The 13,798-nt window shown below is 49.2% G+C and overlaps 1 protein-coding gene across 2 annotated transcripts in view; it reads left to right on the top strand.

The window, feature by feature from the left end:
- CACNA1B (calcium voltage-gated channel subunit alpha1 B) overlaps positions 1–13,798 on the top strand; it is a 295,914-nt gene that overhangs the window by 138,091 nt on the left and 144,025 nt on the right. For both annotated transcript variants that reach the window (XM_053996161.1, XM_053996160.1), the window contains exons 8-9: positions 264–367; positions 13,502–13,617. In XM_053996161.1, the coding sequence (XP_053852136.1) occupies positions 264–367; positions 13,502–13,617 (220 nt within the window). The remainder of the gene's footprint in view (positions 1–263; positions 368–13,501; positions 13,618–13,798) is intronic.

The raw sequence follows: 13,798 nt of genomic DNA, 5'->3' as shown, positions 1-13,798 counted from the left end.
CCCTCATCAGGTCAGTGGCAGAGATAGCAGAGGGATCTCCCCACTAGAGCTGAGGAAAAACCATGGTGTGGATGTTGGGACAAGCAGTTCTTTGGCTGGAATTTCAGCTGGTGAACACAGCAGAACTGACCAGGACATCAGTGGTGGACACTCCTGTGGAATTCCAAGGGGAATCTCCTCTGCCCTGCAGGTTCTGTGTGGTGTTTTCTTTCCGAGGTGAAATAATACTCGTGTTTGTCTCTCCCTTTTCCCTTTGTTTCCAGACAAACGACGCTGCAGGAAATACCTGGAATTGGCTTTACTTCATCCCTCTCATCATCATTGGCTCTTTCTTCATGCTCAACTTGGTGCTGGGCGTCTTATCAGGGTAAGGCACTCATGAATTTCTGTCCCCACCTGGGTATTAAAAGGGAAGATGTATTGATTGTAGCACTGGGGGGATATTGCTGAGAGAGATGGGTGACACATCACGCTGTGTCCCCTTCCCACATATCCCACCCCGTCCTCTCCTTGCAGGGGGATATTTCTGCACAGTCCTAGGATGGGGAGGGGATAGGCTGGTGAAAAACCCTGCACTGAGATGGTTCTGAATCCAGACCCAAGAGTGAAGTGAACTCTTGTGTGGAATTAGACTGATTTGGGGCAGTGCAGCCAACACTTCTGTGCTGCCTTGAAAACTTCCTGAACCCACCAGGAACCTGCTGGTGCCAATAAAATGCTGGAGTGTGACCTGGAAATGTGGATAATGCATTTGGTGCTACTGTGCAGCCTGGGGAAAGGGGAACTCAAACTCAAGGCAATGAAAAGATCTCAGGTTTGGGATTTTTTTTGGTGGTGGTTTTTTATTTTCTTGAATTTGATTTTTTTGTTGACTTGTTTTGTTTGTTTGATCTCTGCCTGCTTGAGCCAACGTCTGGATTTTGGGGACATGCAGGCCCCTTGATGTTCAAACCCAGGGGTCAGCCAGGGATTTGGTGTTTGTTGCAGCTGAGTTTTGGGTTTGGACCTTTGCAGGAATCAAGGTGCCAAGTTTGAAGCTGGAACATTCCCAGCATCTGGGGAGATGTGTTCTGGAATTAACACACTCCAGAACTAGAAAGCTCTGAGACTTTGGCACCTCGTTTTGCACTGAGTTTCTTCTTAGATCATGCAGGAAATTAAGATCATAGAAATGTATTAAAATATGGATTTTTTTCCGCCTCTTGGCAGCAGGGGATGAAAAAATAAGTTGTTTCTGCTGTGTGGTAAAAGCCCTTCAGTGCTGCACCTTTCCTCTGCCTTTTTAGAGGGACTGGAGAAAGTGTTTTCCAAAGAACATATCAATGCTGATTTGTATTATTTTGTTATTATTTTCCTCCTCAAAGCACAGTTGTGGGCAGCAGTGCAGTGGTGTTTGAGGAGGGGAGAGGGCTGTGGGTGAGGCTGTGTCACACCCTTCAGTGCAGGAATAATCATCATGATCAATAACTGATCAATCCATTTATAACTGATTGACAACTGATCAAATCCGTTTACAGGGCATCCTGGTGTATCAGAAGCTTTGTCTGATGGCTGATTTTCAGTGATTACCCTGGCAGGGCTGAGTGTGGTTCATTAGGTGCCTCATCTTCCTCATTCCACAGTGGGATTTAAACCCACCCAAAATCCTGCAGGCTCCTGTTCCTTTGTGCTGGAATCAAAGGGGTTTGGTGAGCTGGAGCTGGAGACCTCTGGCTGTCCTGAAAGCCTCTTGTTGCTTGGGGCAAAATATGAATATTATATAAATGTGTATCTCCTCTTAAAAACAGAGCTCTGTGCAGGATTCCCTTTGTTAGTGGTGAGGATGAGAAAATCATCCTCACAGAGGGGAGCCTTTAATTTCTGTTTCACAGAGTGGTTTGACGTCCTTGCCTGGAATAATTCCTGGGGAGAGGCTGAGGAAATAAACATCACAGCACAGGTGTGGAGCACAGGGCTCCTGGTGGGCTTGGAGCTGCTGAGCAGGGAAGATGAAAAAGGTATAAAATGTATAAAAATCCTTCTCAGTGAGGGTGGGGAGGCCCAGAGCAGCTGTGGCTGCCCCTGGATCCCTGGAAGTGTCCAAGGCCAGGTTGGACAGGGCTTGGAGCAGCCTGGGACAGAGGGAGGTGTCCCTGCCCATGGCAGGGGGTGGAATGGGATGAGCTTTAAAGTCCTTTTAAACCCAGACCATTCCATGATTCTATATCCAAATTGAGGAGTGATAAGAAGACACCAGAAAAAAAGGAAAGCCCCTGAGAAAGGAGATACTGTTGTCAATGTGCTCTGCAGCCAAAAACCCAGACAGCACAATGGAAAAAAAGGGGAAAAAAAGAGAAATTTCTTTTGGAGTCATTGTTTGCCTGGGTTTCTGCATGGAGAAAGGCATGGAGAAGTTGACTTCCATAGGATAGAGCTTCACTCAAGGACACGAAGCCATCACATCCCAGGGACAGGATCGGCTCCAGCTCCTGCAACGGAGACTCCTGGCAACATTCCCTCCCTGTTCAATGAAACAAAGTTGATTGAGGGTTAGGGAATCCACAAAAAGCCCCTGAACGGGGTTAGCTCAGCAATTGCTCATCTGCTGCTGTTTTTTTTTTCTTTTTTTTTTTTTTTTTTTTTTGAAATTGTATCACAGAAATACAGGAAATATAGGAAATACTGTGTTGTTTTCCAGGGGGATTGAGAGATTTCCTGGAGTGGTGCAGTGTCAGAGGTGCACAAGGGAGCTGTGATTGAAGCAGCTCCTGAAATCCTGGGAGTTTGGTTGTTTTTTTACAGAATATCTGGGGCTCTCCAGCAGGACTCAGCATCCTCTGGAGCAGTGGTTTTGTCTCCCTTGTAGGGGATTTTCCTCCCTGCTCCTCACTTTATTCTCCTCCCCTTTCCATTTTCCTTCCCTGGTGTTTGATTCTTCCGTGAACCAAGAAAACTCAGCAGCCCTGCAGAACCCAATAGAGCAGAAAAATACAGATGATTTCCTTCTGCAGAGCTTTTGCTGAGTGTCACAGCTGATTTGGGAGCTCAGGACTGCACAGGGCCAGGACAGCAGGAGAAGAAATTCCTCTCCCTTTTGATACCAATAACATCCAGGAGCTCATTTCCTTCTGCTTGTGAACTGTGGAATTCTGGAATTCAGACCATGGCTGTGTCCTGCCCATCCATGTGCTGGGAATTGTGCTGGGGTGACTCCTCAATCACAGACACACACAAAGAAAGGGGAAAATATAAATGATAAAAATAAATAATTGAAAACTAGGTGGAATTAGGAGATTTGACACTTGCTTCAGGTTTTGCTGGCCCATCCCTCCAGGCCCTTGGGTGATGCTATCCCTGTTTCAAAAGCTGGGGCACCTTACTTCCCAAAACTGAGGTGGCATTTTCTAAGAGTGGAACAACTGCAGCGGTGAAAATATTTAAGAATTTGTATCCATAATGTATTTCCCTTGGAACATCTTTCCTGACTGCAGTGGGAGGTTATTTTTATTAAATCATTTGTAAACTCTTTATTTGTGATCTGGGTAGCAATGCAGGGGAATACAACTTTTCCACAAAAAAAAAAAAAAAAAAAAAAAAAGATTGGCTGCCTCTGGTGGCATGAGGAAATTGTTCTGACTGCAAACCACGGCAGTAAGTGCTGACCCCAGCTGCCCTCCTGCATCCCTCAAACACGGGGTCATTTGCTGTTTGGGATGTCATGACTTCCCTTCTGGCCACAAAACACCCTGGGATGATCCCCATGAATTTTTTATTGAGCTCTGCCCATGGTTTGCAGCGAGCAGGGAAAAATCCCCACATGCAGTTGAGAAGTGCTGCCCCAGAGTGAATCTTTTTCTGATTTAATTCTGGTTTCTTGCCCTGTGCCCCCAAGGGCTGGGCACCCCAACCCCATCCCCATCCCCATCCCCACGCCGTGGCAGCAGCTCTCTGGCACAGAGAGCAGGCACAACTTTCCCAGGCATCGTTCTGGGGAAGGCTGTGAGAAGATCAGAGAAAAGAATGAGAAACAATTCTTATCTCCACTTGCTGCACCTGGTGAACATGTGGAATGTGTCGTGGAGATTTGTTTACCAAAGGGTGATTTCTTAATTAGCCAATGGTGATGGTGTTTTAAGTAAATGCCCAATTAGGTCCACCTGTAGAGAACTAGGGTATAAAAGTATGTGTTCCTTAAAAAATATAATAGCCTTCTGAAATACGTTAAATCGATGTCAATTATTACCTGGCCGGGGACACGTTGCCCTGACATACTCCAACTCCATCCTCATCCCCATCTCCATCCCAACCCCATCCTTATCCTCATCCCCATCTCAACCCCATTCTTATCCCCATTCCCATCTCAACCCCATCCCCATCCCAACCCCATTCTTATCCCCATTCCCATCTCAACCCCATCCCCATCCCAACCCCATTCTTATTCCCATCCCCATCTCAACCCCAACTCCATCCCCATTCCCACTTTGTCTTCCTGGTGTTCCCTCCCTCAGCAGCCCCTTCGATGCTTTCTCCTGCTGCTGTTCCCTCCCAGCTCTCAGCCTCTCCTCATCCCAGCTCCCAGCATTTCCCACAGCCTGCTGGGATTATGGGGTTTCCTCCAGCTCGGGTATTAATTTTGCCTGCTAATGAGCTGCATGGTGCCACACAATACATTGGTGAACTGTTTCGATGCTTTGGATTACACAATGCAAAGAGGATAAACATTATCCTGGGATGCTGGGAGGAAGATGATTGAACTTATTTCAAGGCTAAGTGCTTTTTGGCACGGATTCAGGCGGGGAGAGCGCTGAGGATGGTGAGACAGCCAGAATTCTGGCCAGAGAGGCCACGCTCCCAGAGTGATGCATTGGGATCCTGGGAGTCTGTGCCTCTGAAGTGTGAAAAATGCTGCTTGTCATGTCCTCAAATATTTATGGTGAAGCCTGAGGTGTTTCCAGCCCAGGCAGTGAAGAGTGATGGTTGCTGCCAGGGTTTACTCATCTGCCTGCGAGAGCCGAGTTGGAGGCGCTCCGCGAGGCCGGGGCTGTGTTTACCCCAGAACTGCTCTGTCCTGTGTGTGCCACGCCTCTGTTTTATGGGATCACATGGGGTGGGTGATGCCTTTTTCAGGCTACCTGAAAACAGAGGCCAGACAAAAAAAAGAGAATAAAAAGCAGGTACATTTCAGGCAGACAAAGCCCCCCAGGGGCTACACCTAAAATGGACAATGGGTCACGGGTTTCACACTTTTATAAGTTTGGCCCATTTGCATATTGGGGGTTCATCTGCCAGTTCCAGCTTCAGCTAATGAAGTCATTGACCCCAAGTTTGCTCCCCCCAAGTCACTTTTGTTTCCATTTCTGGGGGCCTGAGGCAGTGAGGTGTCCTTGATTGCCAGGCCTGGAGAGGAATTGTTGTGTCTGCCCAAACTGGGAAAGCAGCAGCTCCCACTGTGTGTGGAGTTTAGAGTTCTACACTAAAGAACTGCAGGGTTACAAATAGATGGAAAATAGAAAAGCTCAAACCCTAAGGGATCACAGGGACTCTGGGGAGATGTTTGGAATGGGTGCAGCAGCTTTGTGCCAGTGGGAGCCTGGCAGGGGACACAGCTCCAGCTGTGCTGGTACCTTGGGGGGACACGGGGCAGGGAAAAGGGGTTTAATTATTTTTCTCACCCTTTTCTGAGCAGTCTGGAGCCTGGATGCTTCATCCCACCAAACACCCTCCCAGTGCTGTGCTCCAGGCCCCCTGGGGGATCTCTGTCTCTGCTGTCCTGGGCTCACTGAGGTTTTTGTGGTGTTGGAGCAGCTCCTCGGGAGGCAGCACAGCCCCATCCCCACCTCCCTGAACCCGGCTGCCTCGGGGACTTGCCCTGCTGAATTTCATCACAAGTTTTCCCATCCTGAGGACTTTTGCCAGATTGAGATCATAAAGCCTCCGCCTGCAAGACGAGCAGAGGCTGGAGGGGAGCGGTGCTGATTAATTTGTCACAATGGCAAAGTGTTCTTCTGTCCTCCTTCCCCTCATTACAGAGGCAATCCTTCATTTCCCTGCACATTTGTTCCCAGTCCACTGGTGCCTGCTGAGATCTGACTTTGCCTGGTGTTAATTATTTGCAGCAGAAGAGCTGCATCATGGAAAGAGATGAGATTCTGGCTTTCTCCTTGCTTTTAGTCTGTTCCAAGGCTGTTCTTAAAAGGGAGGGGAAAGAGAAGAAAAAAAGCAGAATTCTTTTTTCCCTTTTCCTTTGCTCATCACCCTTTTTAGCAAAACCATCATTGCAAACATGAAATGAGGGAGAAATTTTTCTTTCCTGGTTTCTTGCAGGAGGGGGCAGTGACTGATCCTACTGAATGTGGGTCCTTTGCTCCTTCTGTGGTTTTGGTTAGTCCAGGAGAGCTGGACTTCCTTTATTTGCCCTTCTCTTGAGCCACAATGGAAATCAAAGTCTGGAATACAAAAATGATACAGAGGAGACCTAAATTTGAATTTCATGGGGCCTCTGCTTTGTCCTGGGAGTGGAAACACGAACAGAACCAGAGATTCATCCTGCAATTGCAGCAGGCTGAGGCGAGGAGATAAATGGGGCTTTTGAACTCCTTTTCCTCCCTTTGTCAGTGCCTCCTTCCAGCCAGATTTGCCCAGCTGTGGCACTTGCAGATTTCAAATCAGATCAGGGGGAATCAAAGTCAAACTGGCACAAGCTGAGTGTAAAGACAAAGGAAAGGAGGGAGGAAGATGCCTTAAAGGCTTCACCTCTGTGCTGTTCCTCTTCTCTCCCCAGAAATACAGGACATTTCCCATATCTGGCCTGCATTTGAAGCCTCTTGTTGCTGTGGCAGGGGTGAAAGTGACTCTGGAGCCTGACTGGGTGCTCAGAGATCATTCTCTCTGAGATACTCCTGTCCCTTATCAGCTGCTGGAGAAGAGCTGAGTGCTCCCCTCTTTAGAGCAATGAGGAGGAAGCAGGAGCAGCTCTCCCCGTGCAGGATTGATGGATCCAGTGCTAATTCCTCAGCACTGGGTATTAGGATGGGTTAAGCAGCTCTTTGGGCTCAGCCTGGACCTTTCCCAGTGGGGATCCTGGCTGGCTGCAGCTCCAGGTGAAATAGAAACAAAAATGTGTTTCTTGGGACAGCCTGGGGTGGGTGAGGAGCCACAGAGCTCTGTCAGCTCAGGCCTCTGGGCTTTTCTTCTTTAATAAACTCTGACTTCTCAGCAAACTGCAGCAAAACTTATCTTAGAGGTGCCAACTGCCACCAGCACAAAGGAATTCTAAAAAAATTCTGGCTTTTCAGGTGAATCCATTGTTTGGTTTCCTCTCGTTCCAGCAGTTTTCAGTGTGCTCTCCCTGTGCCCCACGGATGGGCTTCCTTTCACCTCCCTCAGGTTTTTCCTTGCCCAAATGAGGTGCATTTCCATGCTTTTCCTTCTTGTTCCATGTGGCCTTTCCAATCAAGATGCTTTGCCTGTGTTCAGTGGTGACCTGGTCCTGATTTTTAGAACTATTTGAAACCAGTGATTTAACAGTACACCATGTTCATCTCTGTTCAAGTTTTCAGAGAAGTAAGTCAGAGGCATCAAAATATTTTTAGTTTTGCCTGCAGATTTCTGAGGATTTTGTCTGTGGATGAGAATAATCAAAGTCAGCTCATCCTGAACTTTTCCTGATCCTTGCTGCAGTAAAGAACTGATGTTATGGGGGAGAAATTCGTGGTTTTGCTGCTCTCCTGTCATTCTGTTTGCAGCCCTTGTGGGTGCAAAGTGCCAGCTAAGATTTGTCCTCTTGGGTTTGCATCTTCCCAGCTCTGGGTCATGTCCAGGCAGCTGGAAACTGCACTGCTTTTCAATTTTCTATAAACAAGCTGTGGGTCTGCTGGTAGATAGAACTAGCACTGAGAGATAAAAGAAACAATGGGAAGCATTCCGCTGATTGATGAATGGAAAAAGATATTTGCTTTTACAAATAAACCTTAGGTTTGCTGATAAATGAAACTGGACATTGAAAGATGAAATAAACAATGGGGAAAACCCCTAAATTCCATAGGAATTAAAAATTAAAAGGGAGGGCTGTACATTAGAAGGAAATCTCTGGTATCAGGTGTATCGGGAAGTCTGAACCTCTCAAGTACCTCAGCCATGGGGAAAGAGAGGAGGGAAATTGGGATAAAAAGGAGGCTGCGTCCTCTAAAAATTTGAGAGACTACAGGGGAATGCTCCATGGCCTCTCCCTGTATTCAAATAAAGTAAAAGGACTCTCGGGAATTCGTCAAGGCTACAAAAAATGTGCTGAATTACCAAAGAAGAGGCTGAGAAACCGAATACCAAGACAGCAAGAACTGGATAACAGAGGGCTGTGAAACACCTGGATGTAACCAATCCACACTCTGAGAAATGCAGGCAGGAAATGAGGGAACGAGACAAAGGCACCAGTCAAGAACTGTGTACTTAGCACCTTGTGGAATCTATAAAGTTGTGTGTAATGTAAACAATAAATGGCTTCTGCTTGATCATATTGGTCAGTTGTCCAGGAGTCCTGGATTTCCCACATCCAGGCAGGACTGGCTGTCCCCGTGGCTCCTGAGGTGTCACCTGCCATCCAGGCCTGGCTTGATGCATTCCTTGGATGTGCTCGGGCTGGAGACCAAGCCAGTCCTAAAACTCATTGGATTTTTTTTTTTTTATTATTTTAATTTGAAGACTTGAAATTCCGAAAGTTCTTGACACCTGCTTTCCAGGAGTGGCTGGCAGAGTCTTTCCAAGATCTGCTGCTCTCTCAGCACCACTTCAGCTCCGTGGACGGCGGCTGCTTTCCAGTGTAGAGTCTGAGATTTCCTGAGATCTGAACGTGGGATCCGTCTCAATGAGGAGCTAATTACCTGTGCGGTAATTACGAGTCGCTAATCACCAGCACTATTAGCGCAGGCATGACAGCGGTGCTGTCTCATCACTGCCTCTTCCCCGCGAGTGGGAAGCGTTTCTGGCTGATTTCTGAGCAGCAAACCTGAATTGCAGAGCTTTGAGGATGTGATCAGTCTTGCACTGCCGTGTGCCATGCAAGCCAAAGCAGGAGGAGAATTTAGGATGCTCCATGCCAGCTCTCTGCTGTCACACAGGAAAGTTAATCACACGCTCAGGGGATGAAGACTGTGGTTTGTTGATTTTTTTCCCTCTTTGATGTGACAGTATTTTTAATTTAAGGCCAACGTGGATAAAGTAGTTATAAGAATTTCATTAGTTTATTATGTTTGCTGACCCTGGTGGTTATTCAGGAGCTGCCTCTGTCTCTTGTGTGGCTCGGGGGGCTCTGGAATTGCCCTGGAGTGGCTGTCTCAATGCATATTTCACAGCGAGATTGATTTCCCACCTCCACCCACCAAGGTGGAAAGCAACAACCATCCATTTCCTGGTGACATTAAGCACCGGCCACTCTCAAGGAGAAAAATGTGACACATGGAGCCTGACTGGATGTGGTTTCCATGATGGATGCACTGCCTTGGAATCCTGCTTGTTCCTGCTGTCCCTGTGCAATCAGCTACAACGGGCAGGGACACCTTTCACCATCCCAGGCTGCTCCCAGCCCATCCAGCCTGGCCTTGGGCACTGCCAGGGATCCAGGGGCAGCCACAGCTGCTCTGGGCACCCTGTGCCAGCGCCTGCCCACCCTCACAAAAAAAAAGACCATTACACATTCCAGAACTTGCCAAAGGGTGGACAACCAGCTCTGAAAAAAAATCCTGGAGTTAAAAGTGGCCAGGAAGCAGCAAATTCCTGCTCAGGTTTTTACTTTCTGGTGATTTGGGAGATTTTTGCAAGTCAATGGCATAAATGGGAATGATGCTGAATAAAAGAGGAAACCTATTTACTGCTCCCAACCCTTCCCATGGGGCTCTCTGTGTTTTCATTTGGAGCTGGCAGGGAAACTTCAGTTGAAATATTTTTAGATGAAATACAGCATTTTGATATCATTTCCCCCCTTTTCTTTGAATGTGTTCTGAAATCTGTTGAAGAGCACTCAAAGGGAAATTCTGGGAGTTTTCTAGTTGCAGCAAATGGGGAATATTTCAGTTCCTGAATGGTGATGGATATAGTGGAAAAGACACACATCATTTATTATTTCATTTCATATAGAAAACCTTCTTTTTAACAAGTCCCAGCTTCACCAAACCTCTCTGCCATCTCCCAAAATGAGAAAGAACAAGTGGAGCTCCTTTCACCAGGAAGATCCTAAATCAAGACCCTCCAGTCTTGAACCTGATTGTGCAGCAGCTCTGGAGCATTCAGAAGGAATTTCATGGGCAGAGACCCAAGGAATTGCCTTCTCCTAGAAATTACATTCCTAAATTCTACAGCAATGCCTGGACAAGGGTGGGGACAAGCTCGAGCAGTGGCCCACAGGAACCTGGGGAGGTTTCAGCAGTGCTGGAGCTGCCCCTGGGTCAGGAGAAGCCCCAGGACCAATCCAGGCTGGGATGAGCAGCTGGAGCAGCCCTGGAGAGGGAGCTGGGGGTGCTGTGGGTGAGAGCTGGAGCTGCCCCAGCCCTGAACCCCCTGCCCTGGGCTGAGCCCAGCGTGGGCAGCAGGGCAGGGGGGATTGTGCCCCTGTGCCCTGTGCTCAGGTGAGAGCCCACCTGCAGAGCTGCCCCAGCCCTGGCCCAGCACAGGGAGGAGCTGGAGCTGCTGCAGAGATCCAGAGGAGGCACCAGGGGATCAGAGGGATGGAGCAGCTCTGCTGGGAGGGAAGGCTGGCACAGCTGGCATTGTTCACCTGGAGAGGAGAAGCTTTGGGGTGACCTCAGTGTGGTCTTGCAGAGCCTGAAGAGCCTGACAGGAAAGATGAAGAGAGACTGTCCCAGGGCCTGGAGGGGCAGGACACGGGGAATGGCTTCCCAGTGCCAGAGCACAGGGTTAGATGGGATATTGGGAATTAGGAATTGTTCCCTGGGAGGGTGGGCAGGCCCTGGCACAGGGTGCCCAGAGCAGCTGTGGCTGCCCCTGGATCCCTGGCAGTGCCCAAGGCCAGGCTGGACAGGGCTGGGAGCAGCCTGGGACAGTGGGAGGTGTCCCTGCCATGGCAGGGGTGGCACTGGATGGGCTTTGAGGTCCCTTCCAACTCAAACAATTCTGGGATTCTGTGGTGGCCAAAGCTGCCAGTTCCAGGGAGCAGGAGGGCACAGGTGGCTTTAACCTCACAATGCCCCTCTCTGGTGCCTTGGCAGATCTGTGTTTGGCTGTGCAGAAACTGCTGAAGGTTTGCAACTTCCAGCAATTTCTCCCTCGTTTTCTTACACTTTTAAAATACAGACTTTCCACTTGAGATTTTGGACTCTGATCTTTGTGGGTCATTTCTGTTTTGTGATTCTGCAATATAAAGTTGTGATAAAAGGGACAAGTCCTGGGTAACTTTTACTGTCCTCAGGCCAGACGGGACCTGGCAGAGGATGAAAAGCTCTGCAAGGAGAGCTCTGCCTTTGCTGCTCCTGAGGGGTGAGGGAGCAGTGCCATGGCTCATCTGCTGTCCTTCCTGCCCACGGGGGTCCTCCAGGAAACTTCCCACTGCTGTTGTCTCCTCCTTCGGGAAGCCTGTGCTGACGCCAGCCCCCAACGCCACGCCTGGAAAATGAAGCGCATGTTTCACCTCGTGCTGCCTGAGCTCAGTCCTCCTGCTCCACACACAAATCCAGACTGAGGGAAGGTCGTGGCTCCAGGCAGCAGGGGCTGAAGCAGGAGTGAGAGCATGAAAAGGGAAGAGGGGTGACGCAGCTGACACGTGCAGGATCTGGGATCCCCCTGGGGATGTGCTGAGTGCCAGGGAGGAGCTGTCAGCTCAGAGCTGTGTTTGGACTCCCTCTGTTCCAAGGATGGAGCCAGGGGCCGTCCTGGCAGGTGGGGAGAGGAGAGGGGAGTCAGGAGCCTGGGATGTGCTTCAAAATGAAGGTTCCATCTCAGCCCTCCCATCAGTGCCAGGTTCTCCCTCAGTCCCTTCTCCGTGGGTCACATTCCTGCCAAACGAAGCACAAGGGGTGCCTTTGAAGGACCAGCTGCAGATTGTGAATGCAAAGCTGCCCCTGGCACTTGGAGCTCCTTTTCCCCCCATTCCTCCCCCCTTCTCCCAGCTCCTGGCTTTTGATGAGCACGTGTGGGTTGATTAGGTGGGATTTCAGTAAAAATCATTAGTTAGCTGATTGATTAATTAATAGTAAACTGAAGGTGTGAAGGACACAGAAGAGTTAAGATGTGCTGAGGGACTGAAGCCTCTGATCCCACATTTATCCACACAAATCTCTTGTGGGAGACACTCCAGTGAGTGCTTAAAACAGGGATTGCAGGGGCTGGTCAGAGCTCAATAAATGGCAGCTGGACACCTTCATGTGTCCAGAAAATCAGAAAATTCCAGAGGTGCCAGGAACTGCCTTGGGAAAGGCACCAGTGTGGGTTCTCAGGCTGATGGCTGCACTTTTTTCTCACCTTCATTTCAAGCTAGACCAGCAGGGTGTACTTGGATGTGATTTCTGTGATGGTTGGATGACCTTTCCTTTCTGCCTGCCCTGTTCTAGTGAGGACATCCAGACTCTTCCTTTCCGTTGGATTTTAGCAAACAGCAGGATCATTTTTACCCTCAGCCCAGGACATCTGGGCTATTTCACCTCAACCCATCCCCACTCAGTTCCCATTTGACCTGTGCTTGTCACAATCACCAAAACCCTGGGAAAATGTGAAGAAAGACTGACAGGGAAGAGCAGATCCCTTTAGAAAAGTGCTGATGTCTGTGACTTAATCTTGGCTTCCAGAGAAAATTGTGCTGTGGAGAGAGCTGAAGGATGGTTTTTAGCATTGAGGATGGTAATTTGTGTTTCATGACTGGCTGTAGTGTGTGCACATGGAATTTTTCAGGTCTTTTTCAGGAGAGGCAGCTGAGGAATAATTTGTTGGACTGATGCCTCAGGTTTAGCTTTTCTATTTTTCACATTCTGAGCTGCTTTAGTCTGTGGGTCTGGGCTTCACATGAGGGGAAGGTGAGCTCTGTGCACAGAGCAGGGAGACAAAACAATTCCTGCTCCAGCTGGGCACCAAGGACAAATGATCCAAAGCTCAGGCCCAGGAGCACAAACAGCGTGGGCTGGAGAGAGAAAAACAAGCAGGATGGGAGTGCATGGGCTGGAGCTGGAATGGGACAATGAACTGCAAGGTGCAAATGGAGCAGAGCTGATCCCAGTGAGAGCCCCCGGGAGCGCTCGTGCATTTTGGGACCATTTTGGTTCCTCTCGGGTGCAGCCCTGGCTGGGCTCTGGTGCTGCCCAAGGTGGATCCATGGAGGCCTTTGAATAAATCCCTGCTTTATTCTTTAGCTCTGCCCAGTCTCTGTTCCAGGGCAGCCCTCACAAGGCATCAGGACAACAAAAAGCCCCTTGCTGTGCTTCCCACTCCCTGCTCCCATGCTGGACTCCACAGGCTCCCTGGAAGGCTGAGGGAGGGCTGTGTGCCTGCCCTGGCTGCCTGTGATGGGTTTTCCCTCTCTTGACAGTGAATTTGCCAAGGAGCGTGAGCGGGTGGAGAACCGCCGGGCGTTCCTGAAGCTCCGCAGGCAGCAGCAAATCGAGCGGGAGCTCAACGGGTACCTGGAGTGGATCTTCAAAGCAGGTAAGGCAGCAGCTCCTGGGCTTGCCTGGATGTGTTCTGGGGAAAGGGAGGTCTGGTGATGGGCTCCAGAATTAGTCTGTGGTGTGGCCAAGCCTGGGGAGGACCCGGCCAGCACTCATTGGTTTTGTTGGAATTCTTTCCGAGTGGTTGCACCAAAGTTATTGCAAAAATATCTTGGTTT

This window comes from Vidua macroura, chromosome 21 (genome assembly GCF_024509145.1).
Source record: "Vidua macroura isolate BioBank_ID:100142 chromosome 21, ASM2450914v1, whole genome shotgun sequence".
Classification (NCBI taxonomy): Eukaryota; Metazoa; Chordata; class Aves; order Passeriformes; family Viduidae; genus Vidua; species Vidua macroura.
The sequence above is the reverse complement of the archived record's forward strand: the minus strand, read 5'-3'. Positions and strand labels throughout refer to the sequence as shown.